Source organism: Heloderma suspectum, chromosome 5 (assembly GCF_057233095.1).
Source record: "Heloderma suspectum isolate Gila_16-S chromosome 5, 16-S_ref, whole genome shotgun sequence".
NCBI classification, from domain to species: Eukaryota; Metazoa; Chordata; class Lepidosauria; order Squamata; family Helodermatidae; genus Heloderma; species Heloderma suspectum.
Window position 1 is genome coordinate 75,787,056 of NC_139462.1, and position 26,427 is coordinate 75,813,482.

The 26,427-nt window shown below is 42.1% G+C and overlaps 1 protein-coding gene across 15 annotated transcripts in view; it reads right to left on the reverse strand.

The window, feature by feature from the left end:
* The window catches only part of DDX60 (DExD/H-box helicase 60), a 98,434-nt gene that overhangs the window by 19,894 nt on the left and 52,113 nt on the right, over positions 1-26,427 (reverse strand). For 11 of the 15 annotated variants that reach the window (XR_014792119.1, XM_084856407.1, XM_084856406.1 and 8 more), the window contains 18 exons: positions 25,097-25,212; positions 24,118-24,281; positions 22,354-22,606; positions 19,649-19,821; positions 18,832-18,996; positions 18,278-18,427; positions 17,491-17,610; positions 16,372-16,467; positions 16,045-16,160; positions 15,331-15,461; positions 15,025-15,134; positions 14,692-14,796; positions 14,430-14,552; positions 10,766-10,893; positions 7,926-8,078; positions 7,345-7,485; positions 2,996-3,134; positions 120-272 (listed from right to left, as the gene is read on the reverse strand). Coding sequence is in view for 14 of the 15 variants with exons in the window: in XM_084856407.1 (XP_084712533.1) it covers positions 120-272; positions 2,996-3,134; positions 7,345-7,485; positions 7,926-8,078; positions 10,766-10,893; positions 14,430-14,552; positions 14,692-14,796; positions 15,025-15,134; positions 15,331-15,461; positions 16,045-16,160; positions 16,372-16,467; positions 17,491-17,610; positions 18,278-18,427; positions 18,832-18,996; positions 19,649-19,821; positions 22,354-22,606; positions 24,118-24,281; positions 25,097-25,212 (2,536 nt within the window). In the remaining variant the exon portion in view is untranslated. The remainder of the gene's footprint in view (positions 1-119; positions 273-2,995; positions 3,135-7,344; positions 7,486-7,925; positions 8,079-10,765; positions 10,894-14,429; positions 14,553-14,691; positions 14,797-15,024; positions 15,135-15,330; positions 15,462-16,044; positions 16,161-16,371; positions 16,468-17,490; positions 17,611-18,277; positions 18,428-18,831; positions 18,997-19,648; positions 19,822-22,353; positions 22,607-24,117; positions 24,282-25,096; positions 25,213-26,427) is intronic. The other 4 variants (XM_084856400.1, XM_084856411.1, XM_084856412.1 and 1 more) reach the window with 2 other exon arrangements.

Here is a 26,427-nt window from a genome sequence, read left to right on the forward strand (position 1 = left end):
TAAAATTAACCATAACACAAAATAGTCAAGCACACACAAAAATGCAAGCATACGCAAAAAGTGGGTGATCAGTAAAACTGCTATTACATTGAGGAAAAGTCTGGAGAAAACTGGTATACCTGGATAAATCCTTTCCTGAAAAGCATCTCCACCATTTGCCTTCCTCTCTGTTCCACTGAGGCATGGTGATATCCAATGCCTCTTAGTGCCAATTCTTTCAGTACTTTGTTCTTTCTCAGGAATTTTGCTCGATCAAATATCTTGTCCAAATACTAAGGGGAAAAAGCGAAGTTAAAAATACTTTTACACTTATCAAAGCAAAATTTAAACTCACTGTACATTCCTACATTTGGAGGCTCTGGGGTAGTGCAGTCTTAGACTTTTGGGGGAGACCTCATGTTGCCACCAGGGGGAGATACTTCATCTCAGCTCCAGACTGGCATCTCTATACCATCCTAAGATCCTGCATTTAAAATGGGGCTTTCTGCTTCCATTTTAAATGCAGGATCACAATGACTCCCTTTTTTGCATGCTTCCTTTCCCCCACCCCCACGCCCTTCCCCCTCCTTCTCCCTGTATCTGAGTCTTCCACTATCTTTCACTGGTCTCACTCCTCTACTTGCTGCTTTTACTCTTTTCATGGAGGAAACTGAAGCAGAACCCAACGGGGTAATTTGATAGCTCATTATCTGCGATCTATTTAAAAATGGAACAAAGGGCATTTAGTGCAGGAGATGCCTTGAATGATCACGGCATCATGTAAAGAGCCCGCAAACATCCATGAAGGAGCAATTTCAACTGCAGGATAAAAGCTCATTGTGAAGGAGCCCTGAGTCCGGACTCTGAGAAGCACTTCATTTCCCTGTACTAACTTGGAAAACAAATGTTTAAAACCACCACAACAGGATTAAAAAATGCTAGAACTTGTAAGGCTCTAAGGTGCCTATTTAAATTACTAGAATAAGGAAAGAACTGAAGATGACAGAGGAATGTCCCACTGGGTTCAAACTATTTCCAAACGCACATTTATACTGAACCCTTCAGCATTTCTTGCTCTGCCCTGTCCTGTCCTTGTACTGGTCTTTCACAGGGTGGGAAGACTGCCCCACCGCAGTGTCTCCAAGAATGGAATTTATGGTCAATCTAAATGTTCCTTTCCTTGGAGGCTGGGTGTGGGCAGGGTGTACTGTCCCTGCAATAGGCTCTGAACTCTTAATTTAGATGTACCATTTAGTGATAAATCAGATCCAGGTTTACTGATAAAGGAGTACTTTATTGAGTAACTTACAGCACACAGGCGTACCCAAAGGTTGGATCAGACAGCTTCTCGAAACCCAGAACCATCGGGTACAATGGGTCTTATATAATACATGTTTGTAATGAGGCAGCATAACAGCAGCAAGCACCCCCTAGCATCCATTCCCAGCATAGACTAGCATTGCATGGTTCCCAGCAGAGCCACCTGGGAACCAGGTAAACAACCTCTGCTTCTCAGGCACAGCAGTGATAAGATACTCCTCATTAGCAAGGAATGTGCTTGGAACTGCTTCTCACCCTTTTGACTCATCTGGCTACATCAAGAGGCCTGTTAAGGGAAACAGCAGCCCTCTGACCAAAGCCAGAGAGCATTATGGATCTAAGCCACTCTAAAACTACTAATAGCTTGGTTCCGGCCTGGGGCCTTACAGGGGGGCAGTCTTTGACTTTGGGGATATAGAAAAGCAGGGAAAGACCTACTCGTTGACGTACATCACCCCCAGTAGAATGCACCTCCCAAAGGACATGCCTGAAAAGTATACATCAATGCAGTAATGTCTGACAATGATACAGACTGATTTCCACAATCCCCTTACATAGCAGATCAATAACTAACTCGAAAGGCTACATTTTGCATTCATTCATAGTAATAGTTTCAAACCTTGAATGCTTGTGGTGGCTCATGGGTTGCCAAGAATCAAAACCAGCTGCGACAAGCTGGTTAGACTAGTTCTTCCATTATGGTGGTGACACAGGAGCCACTGCAGTAGTTTCTTCCCATGCTACCAGGTTAATATGAGAAGCTATGAGAGAGGAACCAATGCTGCAGCTCCTCTACATTCCAGCTTTACTGCAGTTTCTAGCATCTCCATAGCCCTATTCAGGTGTTCTGTAGCTGTGTTCACTCAATGCATGAGGAGAGGGAGCACTCTAGTCCCTCCCTCCTCCCCACATGTTTCCATTTCCCTCTACTCACGGACAGCGACTTTCTGAAGAGGAGGGTCTCCATGCGATACAGGACACAGATTTTCCAGTATCCTTGATCACGTGGAGAGCCTCCATGGATACAAGAGGCTCTCCTCTTCAGAAAGTTACCCTGCACAAGTAGAGGGCGATGGAAACGCTCAGGGAAAAGGAGCTAGAACGCTCCCTTGCCTCACACATTTTATGAACACGGATACGGAATGCCTGAATAGGGCTCCTGTGGTCTTCAGCTTCTCACATTACCCCAGTGATGGAGGGAGGAGCAACACTGCAGTGTCTCCCACACTGCCAGAGTAAAAAGTGAACCTAGTCTGAAGAGATTTCTACTTTAACATAAAGACATATCAATCGGTTTATTGAATGTAGCATTCTACCTTATGAAATGAAACCATTCTATAAAATTAAACAGTAGGTCTGTCAAATCTGCTTATCATTTCTACAATTTGTAACATAAATGCAAAGAGATGTTTAAATGAGTAAGAAAACCTTTGTCTGTATAAACTAATTTATGTTAATCAGAAATTTGTGGAGAAATTCATATCCTGGAATATGCTGTGACATACACAAAATATAAACTTAAAAATTAGCTGGTTTCATAAGAAAACAGGGATTATTGTTCTACAGCACAGCACTTAATTTTGCATGTCTGTTTGGATCGTTATGGCAGCTTTTCAGTAAATCAAGAGAAGAAATCGTTGATCAAACAAAAATATTCCTATTTTTAATATTGGAAATTAAAGAGTTTTAAGCTCACCTCATTATCAATAGCATTTTCATTGGCGTATGTGCAGTCAGAAGGGATTTCAGAAATCTTCTCCAGTTTATTCTTTAGGCTATCAAGCTCAGCCTCCAAAATTATTTTTTTGTCATCTTTACGTGTTAGTTTAAGGTCACTGCACAGAAGTATAGATTCATTACCAAACAACCAACATTCTCAGTTTCACATCTACCCAGTCCACCAATCCTTATGCCTCATTATGTATTTTGTACTTGTGAGAGAGAGTGGCTGGGTTCAAACAACAAAATAAACCACACTCAAGGGTTGAATATGGCCTGAGTGTGAGTTGTCATTGAACCATGTGTTGCTGAAATGTGGGTTATGTCTGAACCCAGCTGCGATAACAAACCATAGTTTGTTAACCACAAACAACCCACAGTTCACAACCCAAAAACAAACCATGGGTTCTCTTTTTTTTTAATACTTTTTATTCTATTTTTTATCTTTATAAATAAAATAAACAGTACCAACAACCTAATCAATTTCCCAACAATACAGTATTCTTAGGAGGACACAGCAATAACGATAAAGAAAAAGAAAAAAAGAAAGAAAAAGAAAACAGAAGAAGAAGAAGAAAGCATGAAAAAAAAGTTATTTAAAAGGATTAAATTTAAACTCCATTACACAGAAACTTCAAATCCCATTCTACTTAAAATTATACCTATAACACTGGCAATATTACAATTCAGTACAGCATAAATAATCAACCTTGCATTTCAATATCATATCCTCAGTCTTATAACAAGGAAGCAGGCCTACAATTCATTTCCAGTAACCATGTATTGCCCTTCAGCTAACATATAATAGTAAAGCTTAACAATTTAACCAGCCAAAACTCTTACTAACCAGTCTCATAATAATAGTAATAAAAAAGGAAGGCGATTAAAAAGGATAAATAATAATAACAAATCACTAATAAATTTTATAATGTTATATAATAATAATAAAGCTTAAAAGCAACCTTACATCACTAATGTATTTTGTACTAGATATATACATGAATGTGCACATTTCTATACACCCTCAAACAGTAAATTTAAGTACAGTATATCATACCTATTTTAAAAAGAGAGAAAGAAAGAAAAATGAGAGAGAGAGAGAGAGAGAGAGAGAAAAGGACGGATATATATATATGAGCAATTATCTCTGGCCTAGCCTGAATCTTACAGACTAAACATAGCCAGTTAACAAAACACGTTTGTAGATTCCAGTTCACGGGGCTGGAACCAAAATCTCATGCGATTTTCCATTTAGCCACGCCTCTGCCATTTCGTGATTTAGAAACTTCTTCATCTGGCCTTCAGAAAAAATGCAAAATGTAGCAGGATATTTTAAGTGATATTGTAAGTTCATTTGTTTTGCCAAATTTTTCGCCTTGATAAATTGCCTTCTTTTATCAGCAACTTCTTTGGTGTAATCCGGAAATAGCATAACTTTATCTTGTTTCCAGAAAAGATTTCTGCCCTCTCTTGCCAAACGCGGGATATCATTTTTTGTGGAGATTCTTGCAAATTGGACTATAATCATATAACCAGTCCCTTTGGCATTTGACACACAGAATACCTGCTCAATATCAAATGAATAATCAGACGGCACAGGGAGTATCTCATGCAAAAGCTTATCTATAAAAGTACACAAATTTACATCAGTAGGTAAATCTTTAATACCAACGATACGTACATTTGCCCTGTGCGCAAAAGCCTCCAGTTGAGAAATTCTAACAGAAAAATTGTTGAAAAAAGCTTGTGACATAATCTTGTTCCCTGCCACCCGATCTTGCAGCTCATTAACCTTCGTCTCCATTTTTTGCCAAGAAGTGTTGATTAAATCCACAGCCCCTTGCAGGGCGGTGATGGAATTTTGAACTGTATCCAACCTCTTAGCCTGTTCAGCAAATTGCGAAGACAAAGTTTTTATCAGAGCAAGTAACTCCCCTGTATCTTCAGTTCTCGGAGACTTTGCCAAGGGAGGTATGGGGGGGTGGTAGGTGGCAATCCTTTTTTTCGCCTTGATGTAGCCATCCTTCTCTTCAAACAGATCTTGCAGGTCCTCAGATATTGTTGATATTTCTTAATCCATTCCTCAAATATTGTTGGTATTTCTTAATCCATAAACTACAATGGAGCACGTCAGCCCTAATTTCTCCTAATTAAATAGGAGGTTCAAAACAACTTTGAGCGATGATTAAGCTCTGGCAGACTAGTCTCAGAGTCCAACCCCCCTGCTAATTTGCACAGAGGATTATCTTCCAAAACTTCATCCAGATGCTGCTCCTGTCTCCCCTTTTAATTCCAGGGGAGAGATTAAAAGGTTTTTCAACCTTTTAAAAAGCTGTTTGAGATCGTGTCCCACGGAAGCTCCGCGGAACGCTGCAGGGCGACATTGGCTCCAACCACTGGCTCCAATGTCAGAAGAGAAACCATGGGTTCTCTTCATGGCTTATTAATGGTTAACGAACCATGGTTTGTTAACACGGCTGAGTTCAGACAACCTGAGAACCCATGGTTCAACAACAACCCATGGTTCATCAACAACCCACACTCAGCCCATACTCAATCCTTGAGTGTGGGTTATCATGTTGTCTGAACCCAGTCAGAGAGAGTGTGAGAGAGACTTAAAAGTCTTTTATATGTGTCACAAAGTAAAATGGACCATGAAAATCCCATGTAAAAATGTGTTTACATATACATCTTAAGTACTAGTGACAGATGGATGTGGCAGTGCCCGTGCATGTCTGTGATTGGCTTCAGACGATACAATAACCAACAATGGGTTGAATAAGCCATCATGGCTTCTTTAACCGATCGTTGGTTATCACATCGTCTGTGGGGAATTTTTTAATCCACGATGGCTTATTTAGCCAAAATAAGCCACTCTGATAACCCTGATACTCTGGCACTAGAATTACAAAATGACAGCTTTCCCCGAGTACGATAACAGCCTCACACTATTGTGCTACCCTGCTACAGTGAAGTTACACAATGACAGCCTTCACTGATCACTACTTTGAAAGTGCGCAACTTGAGAAATAGGGGAATAGGGAGAGAACTGCTCACTTTTCCATGAAGAAGCACACTTCTTCAATAATCCACTTCAGCATCTGTAGGCTTCCCATGAAGGCACCTGTGCAATTTTGCCCCATTCGAGCAAACCATCAAGGAGTTATAGCTGCCACCCCCCTTTTCCTGTTATGCACACTGTTACATGAAGAAGCAAAATTGCACAATTATCCACTACAGCATCTGAGGGCACCCCACCTGTGCAATTTCACCCCATTCCAGCAAACTGTCAGAGAACTCCCACACTCTTTTTCCTTCTCTGGTCACTCTTCCTTGAAGAAGCAAAATGATGGGAGGGAGATGCGTAGTTGCACTTTTGTGCAATTTCACTTTAGCGCTAAAGCCAGCAATGTCTGGGATTGGGGGTGAAATGTGAAACTACTCTTTATTGTTGTTGATTTTGGACAATAACGGCATCTATGCTAGCAATACCTATGGAGGGAAATCTGCAATTCAGGGTTTTGTCCTGATCCTGCAACCCCCCGTTTATTTGTGCCACCCCCTTTTTGGTACACATGGGATTTCCACTCCTTTGTGAGTAATCATGCAGGTGCGTCAGGTGCCTCCTGACTAGGAGAGGTTGCGTATGAACCTTGGTCCCAGTCCTGCAAACTTCCAGCACTTCAGAGCCGCCACCACCCCTTGCTGCGTGATGCCGGAAATGCTGAATTAAGCCCCTGTACTTCACCCCACACCTCTCCCCTGTCATTGGGATATTGTGGAAGGTTAAAATAGGCTGCTGCGATGTTGTCAATGGGTGAAACAGCGCCACTGCTCAGGCAGGACTGCAGCAGGACAGGTGTGGGGGGATGACTCAGATTATGCACAAAAGCTTAATAAGCTACTCATGGTATCTTATTAGCCCAGTTGTGTGGCATGGCATCATGGACTATTTTTTTTAAAAAAGCTACTGTGAGTAGCTTATTAAGCCACAACGGCTTAAAGTGACATCCGAACGGTGCCACAGTGTGTGTTTAAGTTAGGGAGAGAGACAGAAACTTAAGACTTCTTTATATGTGACACAAAATTTCAAAAATTTCAGTTGTTTACATTACATGTACATTTCTTAATCATCAGAATTAAGACCACTTGCAAAGAAAAGAATTATTTCTTAGTGTGTTACTATTCTGAGAGGAATTACCCGTTACTACTTACATGGGGCATGCTGCAAGTTGTAGAACTTTTTTCTGTTTAAATATGTATAAGATTGTGCCCTGACACCAAAAAAATTATGTACAATGCATAAGAAATGTTTCAAAGACTTACTCAGTCTGCTTTTTTTCCAGAATTTTTTCAGCCTTTTTGGTTTTTTTCAACATTTGTTCTTGTTTTCTTTTCTCCTTATTTATGTGATTATCCTCTGTGGAACTGCATATTCTTTCAGACCGTTGTTCAGTTCTTTTAAGGCTGAATACAGAAATTGTCAGTTAGTGATATTATGAAAAGTGATTTGATCTTGAAAATTGAATAGTATAAAGCTATAAAATATGAGAGCAGAAGATTAATAATTCCATCCCTTTGTGCATCTTATTTACTTTTTAAAATAAAAGATTATTTCTAATAGTATGGAAATGGTAAGCAAATCTGAGATATCTTACAACTGAAAAGCAAAAAAATCTCATGCAAAAAATGGTTGATGCTGTTTGGCATAATTGGAACACAGAGAATAAAAAGGGTTTGTAACCGCTTTAAAAACGGTGATCTTCATTTGTTTTATAAAAGTGAATGTTGGTTTTTCATTTTAGATACATAACTCTGGCAGTTTTACTTAATGTTTGGACTTGATGTTTTGAAACGTAATTTTATGTGATAAAAATAAGTTGCAAAAAAAGGTTTATAACACTTACTCTTTTGTATCTGTGAATGATTTTTCAATCTTCTTACATTTTTTTGTTAGCCATTCTTCTTGTTCAGACCCTGGAATTTGCTTGTTCCTTTGCTTCTCTTCTAAGAATCTGCATACTCCCACAGCCCATTCTTCCACTCTTTTAACATTAAATCTTTAAAAAGAGGTGTTCAAAACATGGTTGCTTACTGGTTATTAGATCTCTTATAGTATCTTTGCCCCTAGACATCTCATCATGCTAGAATATGGTTTGGCATGTCTTACTTACCTTGTAGCACTCCTATCTCTATCCTAAAACAAGGGTGCAGAACCTCAGACCTGGGGGCTAAATCTGGCCCTCCAGGGTTCCCTATATGGCAACATTCCCTTTCCCCCCACCCCCACCTCCACCCGCTTTCCCCCAATGACCAATCATTTGGTGGTTTCCAGCTTTTCTGCAGCTCCCCCTCCCCATTTTAAAAGGTTGAAAGGCCTCTCCTAAAGCTTAGTTACTTGACAGTAAGAGCTTTAAGCTAAAATATGCTGGTATTTTTGTATTTTAGCACCAGCCCTTTTTGTTTGTTGGCAAGACAGTTGTCCCAAAACAGGCCAAGGTTGAGTGGACTCTTTCAATAAAAGATAACTGATAGGGATGAATAGGTGGGCAAGACAACATATGGTAAAAACATATAAGCAGCCAAAATGCTAGACTAGTCCATAATTCACTCATAACTGGAGCAGGGTGTGACTCTCCTATGCTCCTTGTAGCCCTGCTGGTCACAACTGTTGAGGCTACTTCTCTTCCACTTCCTCTAGCACTCCTCCCATCAGCCACTGGATTTGAAGAAGCATCCTGGGTGATCCCCCGTTTCCTGATGGGAGGGGAGCAAAGGGGGAGGGGGGGAAGGAGGAGTATCTAGAGGATGCAATGCTCTGCTATCTCCTCCAGGCACTTCTCCCATTGGGCATAGAGAGGAAGCTGAAGAAAGAGCCTTCTTCTCCACCCAGGGGATCAGAGTGCTGGCATGAGGAATAGCTAGATTACAAGGGCCTATTTTTTTTTACTGTTTATGCAGGTATAATTTTAATTGATTAATTTTAATTGATACTGTAACTCACTTTGTAACTCACTCACTATATGGGCCAAAAGGCAATTCATACATTTACAAACAAACAAATCAATAAACTAATTGATAAAATAATTATCAATTAAAGTGGCTGCCCTATTAATAATCTCAGGGTACTATCCTATTGTGCCTGTTGGCTCACAGGACACACGGCTTGCACAATGTGGTTTTGAAGATTCTAAAAATAACCTGAAATGAGCAGAAATGCTCTTTTGGGGGTTGGACTCGATGGCCTTGTAGGCCCCTTCCAACCCTACTATTCTACTATTCTATGATTCTTTCCAGAATGGGGTAGGACAGTGGAGCTCACAGAAGGGATCTCCCCTGACCTGCGTGATCCAGAAACAAGTATTTCTGCTCATTTCTGGGGTTATTTTTAGAAGCACCACAGCCCCATTGTGCAAGCGGTGGGTACTGCGAGTGCCACAGAACCAGCAGAGGTTGAACGGCCCTATTAAATGCTGCCCACAGTTCCCCTGTATCAGGGAAAAATAAATGTCTTCCCCTCATAACATGTAAAACAGCACTTGAAGTGCCCAGGAGTGCACAAAAACCAGTGGCTGTCGATTTGTTTAAACCAAGTTGCTTCACCTGTAGGGATGTATGAAAGTCACTTACCTGTTCGCGGATTATGTTGATGGGGGGGGGGGGGAGGCGTTCCATCCCTCTCCCCGGAATCCCCCCCGGAATCCTGGCTGGCCAGCTCCGCTCCACAGGGATTCTGTAGAGCCGCCGGCCAGCTCCACCAGCAGCCGGACATCCAGCTGCTGGCTAGATGGGACGCAAATGGCGGCGGCCGTAGCCACCGCCGTTTGCGTCCCTGCAGTCAGCCGTGACAGGCTAGGTAAATGTTTACGTAGCCTATCACGTCTGAATTAAAAACAAAAACAAAAAACGCGCGTACGCAAATGGTGGCGGCCGCGGCCGCCACCATTTGCGTTCCTTATTTTGGCACGTCTTAGTCTACGTCAAGATTTACGTAGACTAAGACAGCGAAAATAAGGGGAACGCAAATAGCGTAGCCGACGCTACGCTATTTGAGTTCCCCTTATTTTAGCCGTCTTAGTCTACGTAAATCTTGACGTAGACTAAGACGTGCCAAAATAAGAAACGCAAATGGCGGCAGCCGCAGCCGCCACCATTTGCGTACGCGTGGGTTTTTTGTTTTGTTTTTTTTTAAGTGAGACGTGATAGGCTACGTAAACATTTACGTAGCCTATCACGTCTTTTTTTTTTTTTAAAACTGGAAATGGCGGCAGCCGGTCAAAAGACCGGCTGCCGCAGCCGCCGCTGCTGCCAGAGCCGCCGCCGCCACCCGGAAGATCCACCCCAGGTAAGTCTCATCCCGGGGGGGGGGGGGGGCAGGCCTTTCCGCCACTGATTTCGGGGGGCCGAATGCACTGGCATTCGGCCTCCCCGAGATCCATGGCAGAATTCTCTGATATCCCTATTCACCTGCATGTGCAGTATTAGTATGTCAGATGGGACCTGCCTAGATAACCGTTCCCTGTTGTAGCTTGCCTATGCAAGAAGCGTCAGCACATCAATTTACACAAAACCAGGAGGGTAGGCAACCTGATGCCCTCCAGATGTTTTGGACTACAACTTCCATACGCCCTAGGCATCATGGGCAATGGTCAGTGATTATGAGAGCAATAGTCCAAAACATCTGGAGACCTCCAGGCTGCGTACCCTGGCACAAAACAGACATCTCTGTTCATTTTGCATAACTTACAGGAAAAATAGCGCAGGCAATTTATCCATCTGTCGTAGTTTCTCAACAAACTGAGGAAAGTACGTCCTCATTTGTTTTTCAGAGCTATAAGTAGGGTGAGGCTTGAGCAGCAGTAGCACATTGTTTGCCTAGACAAAGAAGTAACAGTTTAGCAATGAAGAATATACAGTGCCTTGTCAGGATGCCAGTTTGGGATAAGCCGTAATGAAGAATAACACAAACAAGAAGAATCGATAATAGTGCTCCTCTGTTTTAATCTGCAGGCTTGAGGCTGTTGTTCAGATACTTTATTCATGCAGAAGGTTTGCGCCAACTGACTTAATAAGTGGCCGGGAAGCCATCTTCAGACCAACAAATTAAGCATGTAGCAACTGTACCATGTCAGATAATCTAATTATCTAAACCCATTTCAATCTGGGTTCAGGCATTGTTTTGGCAGAGAAATAGCTTGGGTCGCCCTAATGGATGACCTTTGTTGAGAGACAGGGGGAGTGTGACCCTATTGTTTCTCTTTGATTTTTCAGTGGTGTTTTATACTATTGCCCATGGTATCCTTTTAGACTGACTCTGTGGGTTGGGAGTATGAGACAAGGTGATCATGCATTTTATCTTGCTGTGAGAGAGCTCTCCTTTTAAAGGTAGCCTTAAAATAATTTAAATAAATAAATTCAGTAGTTCCACTTCTTAAGAAAAGAAGTACTGGGAGATTTCTGCTCTATCTTATGTCACTTGTGTTATGGGGTCCCATAGGGTTAGACTTTATCCCCCATTCTCTTTAATTTATATGAAGCCTCTGGGTGTGGTCATCCAGGAGTTTGGAATGAGGCACCATCAGTATAATGATGACATTCAGCCCTATTTCTCCTTGTCACCTTAGTCAGATGAGGTTGTGAAGGTCCTGAACCAGTTTGGGGATCTTGGAGAAATCCATTTGAGGGGTGGAATTTAACAAGTTTTGCTACATTTGGCCCCCCAGACTTCATTTTGGTTCCCGCTGAGTGCCGAAATCGATCGATCACTGCAGTGAGTCGGGCCAGTTCATGGATTTTCTGGGCATTTTGCGCATTTTATTTTTGCAGGTTCCACAATTTGCACAAATTTCTGAGCAATTTGCACAAATGCAGCCATAACATGTGCAAATTCCTCGGAAATCTGCACAAATTGCAGAACTTGTGAAAAAAATGTGCAAAATAAGTTCAGGAAAAAGCCCACAGCTTGGCTTGCAAACACAAATTAAGCTGTACACTCTGCAGAACTCTGTCAAATCAAAAAAGAATCAGATCCCCCCCCCCCCCGCAACAGACATCCCTAAACCAGTGTCTGGATGTGATAATAGGCTGGATGAGGTAAACTGAAACTTAATCGTGATACCATGGAAGCAGTGTGGGTAGATGGTTCTCAAGTCTTGAGTAATTGGTGTTCACTCGTCTTGGATGAATTAGCACTTTCTCTGAGAGCAGGTTTACAGCTTGGGGCACTCTTAGATCCAGCTCTGCCACTTGGCCTTGGTGGCATGGAGTGCCTTTTAAAAGCTTCAGCTGGATCACTACCTGTGACCGTTTCCAGACAGAGACAGTCTGGCCACAGTGATCCATGCTCTGGTAACCTCTAGGTTGGATTACTGCAGTGTATTATACATGGGGTGCCCTTGAAGACAACTTGGAAGCTTCCATTAGTGCAGAATACAGCTGCCAGAATTTTGACTGGTATGGCTAGGTGTGTGCATATTACACCAATTTTAAAAGAACTTCATTGGTTATCTATTAACTTTGGGCCTAAGTCAAGGTATTAGTACTTGCCTTTAAAGCCCTGAAAAGCTTGGGGCCAAATACCTGAATGAGTGGCTGTTGTCATATCAACCTGCCTGTGCTTTAAGAACTTCTGCTGAGGCTCTACTTCCAGTGCCTCCTTTATCAGAGGTATGTTTTGTCAGTCACAAAGGAGAGGCCTTTCTCAGCAGTGGCGCTCCAGTTATGGGATGCCCTCCCTTAAAGAGGCTTCCCTGGTGCCAACATTACAGTATTTTTAGCACCAGGAAAAAACGTTAAGGGCGCATTCCTATGGGGATAGTCGGCTGCCTCCAAACTCAGAGGCAACTATCCAGTGCAAGGTGGGCAGAGCGCAGATGGGATCTTCTCCTCTGTGTTCCAGTTGCCCTGCATTTCTGGCTAGACTGCTGATTTCGGCTGTCTAGCCAGGGTGCCTCGAAGCGGGGGGGGGGGGAGGACAAACAGTACATAGGAAGCATTGTAACACTGCTTCTGCTGCCCCCGCCCCCAGAAATGCCCCCGTTTCCCCTGCTCCACACTGCTCTTATGAGCACGGAGCCGGTGGCGAACCATGCCACCTACGAGGTGGCATGGGAGGGGAGTCGGTTTTCTTGGAACCAACCTCGGAGCACTGGCTCTGAGCTCGGCTCCCAGAAAACGAAAAATCCTATGGCCGTCTAGATGCTGTCTAGTGGCCATAGGATTGTGCCCTAAGATACTCAGCAGGTTTTGTGCCCAGCGTGAACTGGGCTTCCTCCTAGCTTTACAATTTTAATGACAGATGTACAGTTTATCAAATGCACTGCTAGATCAGCCAACTGTCTGGTTCCTCTGTTCATAAATCAGATGGACAGCCTGCCCCTTTTCCAAAGCCTGACCCCGAAGGTATGTTTGCATTGCACATCATGAATCTCCTGTTCATGGCTGAAGCTCACAAAGGTGCTGCTGACAAACTGACAAGGGGTAAGGATCAAACTATATATAACACCAAATGCAGCAACTTAAAAGAAACAATAACAGCAATAAAAAAAATACACTAAACTTCGCAGCAGCAAACACATAGTAAAGTGGTCAATTTAACTGCCACCAAAAGTCCATTGAAACAAATAGGTCTTTACTCATTTTCTAAGTGTAGGCAGATAGGGTTCCCGAGGGAGAGAGGGAGTGACGGAGTTTGGGTACTGCAAGTGAGAATGCCTTCTCCTCCAGATTCACCAACCATACCTCCGGTGGCAGTTGGGTGCAGAAGAGGGTCTCACCCAAGAATCTTAACAGGCAGGTAGGACCGTGTGAGTGTGAATGACCCTTTAAATACTCTGAAACCAAACCGTTTAGGACTCTAAAGGTGATAACCAATATTTTGAAATGGGCTCAGAAACAAACTAGGAGCCAGTGCAGCTTGAATAATAATGGAGTAACATGTGCCAAATAATAGGCCCCCATAAGCACATTTGCAGCAGCCTTCCATACCAGCTGTAGTTTCTGAATACTTTCTAAAGGTAGGCCCAAGTTGAATGCATTACAATAGATGTGACCAAGGGGTGTGTGTGTGTGTGTGTGTGTGTGTGAGAGAGAGAGAGAGAGACAGACAGACAGACAGACAGACAGACAGAGACAGAGACAGAGTGGCCAGATCTGTCTTCTCCAGGAAGGGGTGCACGTACCACACTATTCAAATTATGCAAATTTGGAAATTTGGTCCTGGCCACAGCTACAACCTATCTAGGAAGCAAAGCTAGGTCCAGAAGTATTCCTGGGGGAAGTGCAACTCCATTCAAGACAGGCTGACTACCCAGTCCCCAAAGGCTATGTCATTATATAGTTCGGACTTTACTTAAAAAAAAAGGAAAAGAAAAGACGGATGGTATGGTAAATGAGAGCAAAATAAGAAATACCTCATTATGGTTACCACATTTAATCCACATTATTAGTTCTGCTTTCAGCTCTTTTTCATAACATCTTGCATCTGCCTTTGTGATTATCATTTTGTCCTTAAAAAACTCATCCGGATCCAGCTCCTTGACATCAAAGATCAGAGGGGGGGGAAAGTGACTACAATTATATTTCTTAAATATCCTTAAATATATTCTTAAATATCTTCTTTTGGTAACAATTGTTCTGAACATCTACAGCTATATATAAATAACATATACTTACATTTGCCCTTGGCCAATTTCTCCTAGCTTTTACCATAGTATCATACAATATCACAGTTTCTCGAGGAGAGAGAGAAAGATCCAAGGGAAAGCCATATCTCTCAAGCTGTTATGCCAAATATAGATAAAGAGAAAGGTTTTTGTTGCTTGTTCTTGTTAATTTCATACGCAAAAAAGCACTGATCAATATTGCTGAATCAGTTTCAATAGTCAAGATAGAATCTCCATTGCAGCACACAGAAACACGTCATGGGTTTCTATGATTATGCTTTTTAAAAACATTGTTAAGGATAGCTTTTTTAATTTTTTTCACCTAATATGATTTAAAACTTACATGATCCACAGTTAGTGCAGCAAAGGGATGGTAGTGGTGGATAGTGAAGTCACCATGACTGAGGGAGCATACATGTCTTTCTAAATCATTGTATCTCTCACCATACACCACTGAAAACAGAATAATCTGAAATAAATGATCTGGTAATATTTGGATCATAAAGTCAATGGCAAGCTGTGAAAACCTGAATATCATCTTGATATGGATTAAACATGATGTATTTTTGAAACTCACTTAAGATTTAAGGAGACGAACACAGAAATGTACTCTCTTCCTGTTATAAGTGATTTATTTTTGGTTACATACCTAATTTAACCTTGTATGATGTATTTTGCATTCTAGAACTTGCCCCTTTCTTAACAGTTGTAGAAGAGCCAGGATGCTGTGCTATTACAGTTTCAGTATGTTGCCAGTATCTTTTTACTGACTGTAGCCATCTTTAAACAAAATAGAAGGAAGAGGAGAATTACTTTCCCAGTAAACATAGCTTACTTGTAGAAAGCCAGCCTTTCTACCACTCTTCAAAATAAAAAGACCCCAACCTTATAAAATTTTCAAACATGCTTCATTGTTACTTTGTACTTACAAAGGTGTAAGTGCTCCATGAGAGCTAATGGAGCATACTAGCTAGGACAGTTAGCTTATGATCATGAAACTCCCCAGTTCCAATCTCAGGTTGGCCATCAATTCACAAGGTGGTCTTAGACAAGCTACAACTTTCTCAGCTTCGGTCCACCATAATGCCAGCTTACCTCACATGACTGCTGGAAGGTTTACTAAGGAATGTGCTATAGCACTATTATTACCCTCATTTATTAGTTTGTCAAAAAGAAGTGATCTAGAAATGCAACTTAATTCCATGTTAGCAATGACATTGTGGAGGTCTGCAAAATTTCACAGGATTGTCTTCAGATCAACCTGCAGCTAAAGACCAACCTAGGCAACAGAACGTTCTGAAAAGGTGTTTGGGAAATGTGCTCACACCACAGTAAACATATTCAGAATTTGCACCCATCTTACTCAGCAAGGTGTTTGGGGTTGCTTATGGTTGCAGAGAGCGCCAAAAATGGACATCGAATCATAACTAGAAGATGTTCCCAAACTTCTGCTCCAATTTCACCTCCAAGGCAATGAACCTGGAAAAAATATTTATTTTATTTATTCATTTTATTAAAATATTTCTATATCACCTCTCAGATATGAATGTTACATAACATGGACATATCCCCACCCCTATGCTAGAGTGTGATGTTAGAGTTTGGCAGAACTGGCTTTTATATAAAAAGATATAGATACAGTAGGTAACAATGAATATTTCATTAATTATACAACAAAATGCATATATACCTCATCAAATATTACATATCTTATCTTTTTGGCCCATGCTTGGCGACGAGGTGACAGAAGTAAGATTTCTAAACACTGAGGCACTGTTACCAGTATCTGAAACAAAATATTGATGGACTTTTAGAAAGATCATGCTAATAACAGTTTAACATCAGACTGCAGTTGAACATCTATGATATGTCTGTGACTAGAGCTTTGATGAAAAGAACCGTGTAGAACAATAGGATTGTATCCTACCGTGTTCTTCTATTCAGGGATCCAGATGATTTTTGTTGCAGCCCCCTGTGTTCCCCCAAATCTGCTGCTGATGGTTGTGGGATCCTCCAGAACAGCATTGGAGATGCCACAGGGGGCAGCAGGACAAATGGTGAATCTGCAAATATTGCTTCCCACCCCTTCCATTGACCCTTGATCAAAGTATATAATCTATATTTATTTCAAAGAAATAAACATTTTTAGAAAGTCAGGCCATGCCATCAGGCCACTAATGCTAACTTATCCCTGATGTTCCACAACCATATATCCACTTGTGGAGGCATATATTGGGATATGCCAGTGTAGCAGGGCTTCTGACGTTTTCTAAGATACAACTGGTGTATCTGTCCCACAGGATTGTATCCAATGGCTGGAATCGTTTACACGTCCTGGAAGTAAGTGGATAAAGTGGGACTTGCTTCATGAGTATAGGATTATAAAATAGAGGATTGTGCTGCAACACCACTGTTTATATATCAGTTTAAAGCAAAAGAGCTTCAAAATTAGGAAAGATTTGGCTTTGAAAATACTTTCAGCATACTGTTTGGCTTTAGTCATATTTTTTCCCTCCCTCTCCCAGTTAAACATTTTAAAAAATTGTTCCCAGGACCTTTACCCTGATTAACAGTGCAATCCTATGCATGTCTACTTAGAAGCAACTCCCATTTAATTCAGTGAGACTTACTCCCAGGGAAATATGCATAGGATTGCAGCCTAAATGTATTAGTTGAATAAACAACTTTGCTAGTAGATGGATTGAACTACAACTCCCATTATCTCAGGCCATTCTGGCTGAGCATAATGGGGGTTGTAGTTCAACACACCGGGAGGGTGCCAGGTGGTGGAAGGCTGATATAAACTTACCTGGCTGTTCAAAGCATCATGCCGATAATCTCGAGTAAAAACACCACATACTGCAAGACCAGCTGGCAGTGCTTTATTAAATCGATTGTAAATGGATGCAGACACTTGATTAACAAGAGCCTAATAATTCAGAAAAAGCAGCACATTAGCAACACAGGGATAACCTGGGGGTTACTAAAGAAAGAATTTATAGTCCGCTTTTATGTGAGAGGATACTCAACAGCAGTTCGAGCAGACTATTCATTCCTACACACGCATATTATATAAGAAATAAAGAAACTATACAGACAACTCTTTGAACACTTAATCTGGAGATTAACACATCTTGGTTGTACATATCATGTAATTTTTGTGAACTGCCCAGAGAGCTTCAGCTATTGGGTGGTATAGAAGTGAAATGAAATAAATAAATAAAATCAGCTTACAGTACATAAGTCATGACATATAAAAGTATAGGTACCTGTTTTCTTTTCCCTCCCCCTCCCCACACTTTCATATGCAAGGACAACAAAAGGGCGGAATAAGCCAAGTTTTGAAATCTTCAGCTGTTTGTTTCCCCCACTTTTTCTGTGTAAGAACTGGACAGTTTGATTCTTATATGGCCAGAAACAAAATGATATATTTTACCATCGATTATGGATATGACATGTAGTTTTTGAAAAATATTTTGATGGTGCAAATCCTATATATCAGGAAAAAAAACCACTGAGTTCAATGGAACCTACTCCCAGGTAAGCGAGTATGGGATTATAGCCTCAATGTTATAAATTACAAACTTGTTTCCTACCTTTGTTGGAGCAACATACACAACCACCCCTTCATCACTGTCTCTCAAGATTTTCTCCATACAATAGTAAGAGGCATATGTTTTGCCTGATGATGTAGCAGCAACAATTACTGCAGACTCATTATTATCCACAATGTCAAGAAGGTCTCTCTATAGGTAAACAATGATGTGAATGCATGTCAAGAGCGATCTCATTCATATAATTCCACATTCAAATTTAGCACCTTCACCATTATACACAGTTGTGTCTGGATTTTTTTTTAAAAAAACCACACATATCCTAAAGATATATATCCCTAATATGAAGTACATAATGCTGTGTCTGTACACATCACACCAGATAAAAAGGTATAGATATTTAGGACTGGAATGCCCATTGTATTTTCTTACAAATAACCAAACTGTGTAATATGCTTCCTGTATGTTTTTCACTGCAGGATAAATAACACTTGTGTGTCATGTTGATCATGAATCCTCCCCCGCAAAAATACGAAACTCTATGAACTAACTTCTTAAAGTAACTTTATTATTAAAATCAGATAATTCATTAATACCTGCCATGTATCTGGAATAAAATGTTTCACTCTGGGATCAGGATCTTGTCTCTCTTCCCGTATAAGATAGTGGCCCATATACTGTAGCTGAAACCGAGAAGACCCCATGCTGACAGCATATTTTGAATACTCCTTTTTTAGTTCCTTTCTCTCATCATCTGATACCTACAAACATTTAGAGATATCACTTGAGCTTCATGTTTAAAAATAGGAGGGGGCGGAGGTGGTCACAGTCCAATAAAGTAGGAATAGTACATCTAGTTAAATATTTCTTAGCATAAAGTCATAATTCTGCTAATAGGCAGCTCACTTCTAAGAGAGTTAAAAACAGCAGTGACACAAACAGGAATTGATACTGTAACACGTAAAGCTGCATCCTACTTTACGGGCTTTTCTACACAAGGCATTTATCACGCAGTCGCAATTCCTACTCATGAGTGTTTATAGGTTCTTTAGACGAAATCGTGGCCATCTATTTTTGTTTCTATATCTAAACAGCACTTTCAGCAAGTTTCTTTGAGAGCAGGTAAAATGTTATGTTTAATTGTAAAAGCTAAAGAAACCATTTTTTTCACTTGTGTGTTTGTACTATTCTGCTATACCACCATGCCACCTAGAGGTTATGTAGGAACCTCTAGGAAAGGAAACGCTCTTTGTGTAGCGCTCGGATCTGCATTCTGTGACAAAGCCAAAAGCAGATACAGCAGATTAACAGCCAATTAACAGCCTTGTGTAGAAATACTCTACAAGTGGGGAAAGTGGCTTGAGAAAAGTGCAATTACACATGCATCCAAATATTCCATAATTACACAGTTACCTTGATATATTTTAAAGAAGTTGCCAGCTTGTCAAATCCAAGGTTCCAGAGGCATTTGTCAATCTGATGGAAATCAGCCTCCTTCAATAAATCCTGATGGTCATATTTTACAATCAATGAATGGATTCGCCTCATCACTTCAACTGCTATATTCAAGTTTTTGTCAGTTTTGCCTGGGGGATGGGGAAGCACACAAAAAATGCAGCCATAATGATAATGAAATCTATTTATGATCTGTAAAAAAAAAACCTGTCATTCCTTTTGTAAATGGTACAGAATCCATGGATTTTCTCAAAAGAAACAATCTGAGAAGGGCATCCAATTTGGAAAAAGCATGCAACTTCTTGGAGCTTATCTACACTGGTGTTTAGTTGGGCATTCATCATTCCTCATTCATGGAATTCTCCAGGTACTTTACATGACGTCGTTGTCCTGTAGTGGTTTTCCTGGGCATTCCCTCTTCTTGTCCTGTGCTATTTCCGTATGGGGAAAATGCGGTATTTTGTCTGGTCATGCCATGAAAGTGGCAAAATGAAATGATGTGTATGGGTGGTTGCAAGGATGCAGTTATGATGAAGATGGCAGTGACAATGACAGGGTGGGAGTGTCATCCTGCCACGCCTGCCCTGCGGCCTTCCCATCCTCGTAATTCCCTTCTGTTTGCTGGCACAGCATAGTATGGTGGTTCTGTAAGCTCAACAGAGCGGCATTGCATTACTACAGCATGGCTGAGAATGCAGATATTGCTTGTTGTCTGCAGGCTGCTGCTCCGCCTCCATGCCAGGGCCGTGGGATTTCTTCTTTTTTCATGTCCATGCCAGTCTACCGATGTACTGCCATGCTGCCAAGCCATAACTGTGGAGACATGGCTCTGGGTTGTTGCCTGGCAGAATGGCCGGTGTGATGGCATTCCGGCGCTCCGCCAGTCAACATGAGCAAAAGCCATGTCTCCGGGTTGCATGTGTTCGCTGTGTTTCCTGTCTGTCTGTACTGCGCAGCTGTGTCAATCACAATGAAGCGAACAGTAATCTGTGAGGGGAGGGAAAGGGGCAGGCACCACAGAGGTAGTTGCATGGATCACCTGCCACATGTAAGGGTTTGTCTCGCAGTATTAGCGATGTTCACAAGACGCTCCACCTCTCCACGAAAAAATAATAAGCGGAATGTAGTGGAATAAAAACAGCCAGAGTACAGAGCCCGTGCTTAAACAGGAAGTAGAAACAGCAGTACAATGTTCAGATAAACTGGTCACATGGAGAAGCCCTAAAGCTCACCGTGCTGCTGTAAACCAAACCAACTTTAAGCAGAGAAGTGCATCTACATGTTTATGCAGAGCGGCCTATTTTACACATACAATAAGTATCTACGTGCATGATATTCAAAATGGAGTGTTTAAACTGGCCATTGTTGGAAGCAAGTGGACAGTAGGGAGGAAGTCATGTGACTAAATGAAACAATGATTTATGGGGGTAGTTGGTGTGGGCAATCTGAATCTCGGAACCTGCTCTGTGAACAGGTCTTGGCAATCTGATATAACACCAAATGGAGCCTTTTTGGATCCCACTTAAAGCCACATGCATTAGGACAGGAGACCCAACCTTTTTGGGCCAGTGGGCACAGCTGGAATTTTGAGAACATGTCACAGGCAGCTGGGCATGCTTCAGGACAAAGCACTAGGCTGCAGCCACCCACGATTTGCATTTTCTAAGAATGCCTCTGGGGCCCAGAAGAGGCCCAGAGGCATTCTTGGAAATAAAGACTGTGCTGGGGACCGGCACTTTACAGCATGCCAGCCTCCCAGTTATTATTTTTTTATTTAGAAAATCAGGAGGGACAGGGAGCCAGGCAGGCACCACCAGAAGTATCTGTGGGAACAGTGACACCCAGGAATATTAGGACCTGCAGGACTCCTCTGCTTGTAATTCTCATTCTCTCACTTCGAAACCATTCCTCTGAAATCCTGAAGTATGGGGGTTGACTGTAGTTATTCAGTGGTGAGGAAAGCACATACAATTGTATTCTTCAATTGTCTTCAGATGTTCTAACCCTGAATCCTAGCACTACAACTTCTTTGTAAGCTCTATTTGAATTTAAGCTGTTTCTCACCCCCAACTTGACTTCTCTGACACCACAGAAGTCAATACTGTAGGTGGAGCAGATCTCACACGGCAGATCTGGTAAAAAAAAAAAAAAACAGCAACGATCCATGAGGACAGAGCAGATTTTTCAAATGTCAAACCATAATTGGGGAGGAGCGGCAATTTGATATTTGAGTTTAGAAGACAGAGGGCTACACATAGACCAACCCAAATTAACCTACTGTGTACATTAGGAAAGGAAGCCCACCCAGCAAATCCCTCCCTTTCCCTCGGATGGATTCCACACTCTATGGATTCCATACACTGTAAAGCTACGATGCTCAGAATGCAGAATGTTTGGAGTGCTATTTATTGACTGTGGGTGTGAGTTTGGTCACTGGTATTAATACTGCTGCAAATACGGGAACATTTAGCTTTCAAACACCTCATGATCCAAGTGTGTGAGAGCTTGGTAAGTGCCTCGGGATTACATTAAACACTCTAGGTGAAGAGGTTCTCACCCAGAACCTCTCATCTGGGTTCTTCACACTGTGTGAAGACATTCTGTATATACAACTAATGACAGGGATTCCCACAAAGCAATAGCAACTCCATACATTCACATACCGGCTGTCTTGCAGTGTTCTGTCCACAGGCCAAAGCAAACATTGAGCGCTGCCATCTCCGCCCTACATTTCACAGACTCACTTTGACAATTTTTCAGGAATTCTTCTAGATACTTAATCCCAGAGGTCATGTTCTCTTTGATTTTTGTTTCAGTCATCACTGAAAGAGCAGCCCATCTGTGCTCTTCTTTTTTTGCTTCTTCGGTTCTCTTTCTTTTTTGGTTCTGCTCAATAATGATTTCTGCTTTTGTTTTCTATGAACAAAGGGAGCAAGAGAAAGTTGGCTCAACAGCTCTCACTTTATTTCAGCTCTTTGAAGCGAAGGCTGGTAGGATGCCAGCATCATACTATAAGTAAGAATGCATGTAATGTTTAAGAAAGGTCAGAGAAGGGCTGGCCTCTGGAAGGCATAGTCCACAGCCAGTAGCCTAGTACACAGATGACAAACCTTCAATGGACAAGAGATACAGTAAGAGCAGATTCATGGATGCGGACTGAGCATTGCTCATGAGCAACTGACCCCTTAAAATAAGCTCAATGGGGGAGAATAAAGCTGCAGTACTATAAACACATACCTGGGGGTAAGTCCCTTCAACTCAAGGAAAGTTACTTCTGAGTAGACATGTTCAGGACTGTGCTCTAAGTGAGGCTATACTCTAATTTACAATCTCCAAAGCCACAGTATTTGAAGTCACAGCCCAAGAAGCATAGAGAGGGTGGGCTGCACTACTAAGCAACTGCTGTTCAGCAACAGTCATGGAGGTTGGAAGAAGTCATGCATTCCTCACTCATTTCCTGGTGGGTAAATCTCTTGTGAAAGAGATTTGAAAACAAGCCAGTGAGCATAAGAATACCATTATATGAACTGATAGTGCATGATGTTTGTATACTATATACATGCCTGACTGGCTGCACCATTTTAATTAAAGAACCATTTTAATTAAAGAGATAGGGCAGAAAAGGGAAACTACAATGAACACATGGATGGTGCATTGTTCCTATGAAGAAAGAGTTAAGACAGGGGTGCGGAACCTTTTTCCTGTTGAGATCGACATTACCTCAGTCAAAACTGAGGGGTGCATATTCCAGCAGCAGACCATGGCTACAGCCAAAAGTGGGTAGGTCCAGGCCTAAAGTGGGAAGAGTTACAGATGTGACTCTTACCTTTATTCAATATGCAACAGCATCCAGGCATTCTCCTTCCCAACTTGTGCAAGACTCCCTCCATCAGCTTTGTAGCTGGGAGATAGAGCAGGATGGAATAAATAATATCAATAACCCAGAGTGGTGCCAGTGAGGGAAGAGTTTGGAGGTCTGGAATGAGAGGCCTGGAAGTCTGCATTTGGCCCAGGGGCCAGAGGTTCCCCACCCCAGGTTAAGAAATAGAGATGCTGTAATTTTTTAAGGTGACTAAGAAGGGGCATGATACAGATTGAGAACATTATGAAAGGTATAGAAGAGTGAAGAGAGATGTTCTCCCAGAGAGGTGATTACAAAATAGTGTTGACTTTGCCGTGCTGCAAAGCCTCAGAACTGTATCCTTGATAAACATGGTAACAAGAGAAAAGAGCCATGTACTGAGAGAAAAATAGGCTCCAAGATGCTGTCTAGTAAGTCAGCGAGAAGTCCAGATCAGTACATGCTTATTGGGGGGGGGGGGGGGCAGAATAATTAAAATTCCTTATTTACCCAACTGGAAACAAAAGACAATGTAATTACATTAATATCAAAAGTTCACACGGAGACAGGCTATTTATTGGCTTACTTGGATTGTCTTGCTTTTCTTGGCCTTTGTATAAACTTTCTTTGGAGAATCCAACTGAGTAACAATTGTTTTTGACAGGTTACCTTCTAGTGATTGCCCATAAAATTGAAGAAACGCTTGCAATTTTTGTTTGCTTCGTAGGAGCCAAGGGTCATTGGTTGCTCCTTCAAAACACATTAACGGAGTCATATACATATAGCTGCAATCTCATCGCTATCCCTTTTCACATTCCATCTTCTCTAAATTGCACTTCAGTGATCAGATCAGGAACGAAGCTTCAGTGAAATGCCCACCTTCTTGGTGGCTCCAAGTCACTGTCTCCCTGCTCCTACTACTCTTCAACTTCCACTCTACATTTTATTCTCTCCCTACTGGTGGCAGACCAGGGCAGCTGCACACATTTCTCGTAATCCACCCCATGTGCAGGAAAAGAGCAGCGCCCTCTATTGTCATGCCATGTGCACCTTGGCAGAGCAAAACAAGAACCTCTTTTGTCCGTAGACAGTACTAGATCCTGCAGGACTACAGCCCAATCTATCAGGCTGTGGTCTTTGTGAGAGATGACATTGCCTGGTCCACATCACCAACTGGGAACCAGGAGGGGCCAAGAAGCCCCATAGCTCGCTAGTAGAGCCCCTGCCTTGCATGCAGAAGGCCCCAGGTTCAATCCCTAGAATCTCCAGGTAGGGCTGGAAAGACTCCTGCCAGAAACGCTGGAGAGCTGCTGCCAGTCAGTGTTGACAGTACTGGGCAAAGTACACAAAGGAGTAGCCCATCAAACAGTTCTTCCTTTGCACAGGGCATATTCATTCATTTCATTTACTACATTTCTATTTCTACATTTCTATTTAACTATTCCCTTAACATCCCTGTGTGTGCACTGAAGCTTACAGGGCCCTTCACTGAAGCAACTATTGTTATTATTGTTAGCATCAGGGCCCTTGACTGAAGCAACTGTTGTTGTTCTCATTAATATTACCTTGAAATCCATCTTTTGTCATGTCATAGTCATCACTAAGGGGTCTTCCTGAATGCCAATGCAGAAGTTCATCAAAATCTTTCTGTTTCTTCAGTGAGGTTACCACAGGATCATCGCTAAAGTAAAAAGAATGTATATATAGTAGTATAATGATGTTTAAATGATGGGGAGAACAATCCTATGACCCCTAGAGAGTGCCAGTGGAGCCATAGGATAGTTCAGATTCCTGGACCCGAGGCTGAAGTCAAGCACTCGGACGCAGGAGTCCAAGCTCCCCACCCCCTCCCAGCTGGCACAGAGAGATCTGTGCGAGCTGCCTCTCTGAGGCAAAAGTTACCTCAGAGGGAAGGTAAAGGGGGCATTCCCATGGGCAGGGGGGAGGGGACTGGGGAATCCTCTGACCTCCCCACCTTCATCCCTCCCCCTCCTCGATGCCTCAGCTAGATGGACAAAAATGCAGAGCAAAAATGCAGAGTGGGAGGAGTGCAGAGGCAAAGATTGCCTCTGCCTCTCCTCCTGCTCTGCATTGGATGGCTATGAGTCTCCAAATATAGAGACTTATGGCCATACCTATAGGACTGCACCCTAAAATCAGTGTTGTTTTTTGAGACCCTCCCTCCATCAAGGCCAGAGTACACAAATCAATAAGCACGTACTGGGGTCCATTACAGAAACTGTCAGAACATCAAATCCAAAATCACATCCATTTGATCCATTGTAGCGAGATACCTGGGCATTGCACTAGAGATTACTCTTGCCTCTGTGCCAAGAATTTGCATTAGTAAACAGCACTAAGCCCAACTGATGTGAGGTGAAGTCTTCACTGGAGAAGCAACAGGAAAACACTCCAATTTTTCAGTTAAGGTCACATACACAAAAAGTCATTTGATCATGATTTACCCACACAATTCTGTGTAATATGGTCATCTTGCAGGGCGCATTCTACTATGCACCCTGCATAGCAAGTACTGCTATGTTTAAACAGAAAGTGACAAAACATCCCTAAAGGAGCAATCCTATGCTTGGGGCATGGCTGGCTCAATGGCACTGGATGCTATGGACCACCCTCTCTGCCAGCAAAGCTATCTGTTGTCATGGCTGTTTCAGGACTTTCTGGGAGTGGGCGAGGATCTGCAAGATCCCAGGCTCCCTCGTAATCCTGGCACGCCCCCAAACCAAACTGGAAACTATGTCTGCCCAAGAGATGGCAAAATTAATTCTCTCCCACTGGAAATAATGGGAGAAGTTTGTTTTTTTTTAAAATGGCGACCCCCACCTCCTACTTTGGCTAGTTCAAGCCAGCAGGGCTTCGGAAATGGTGGCAGCACCAC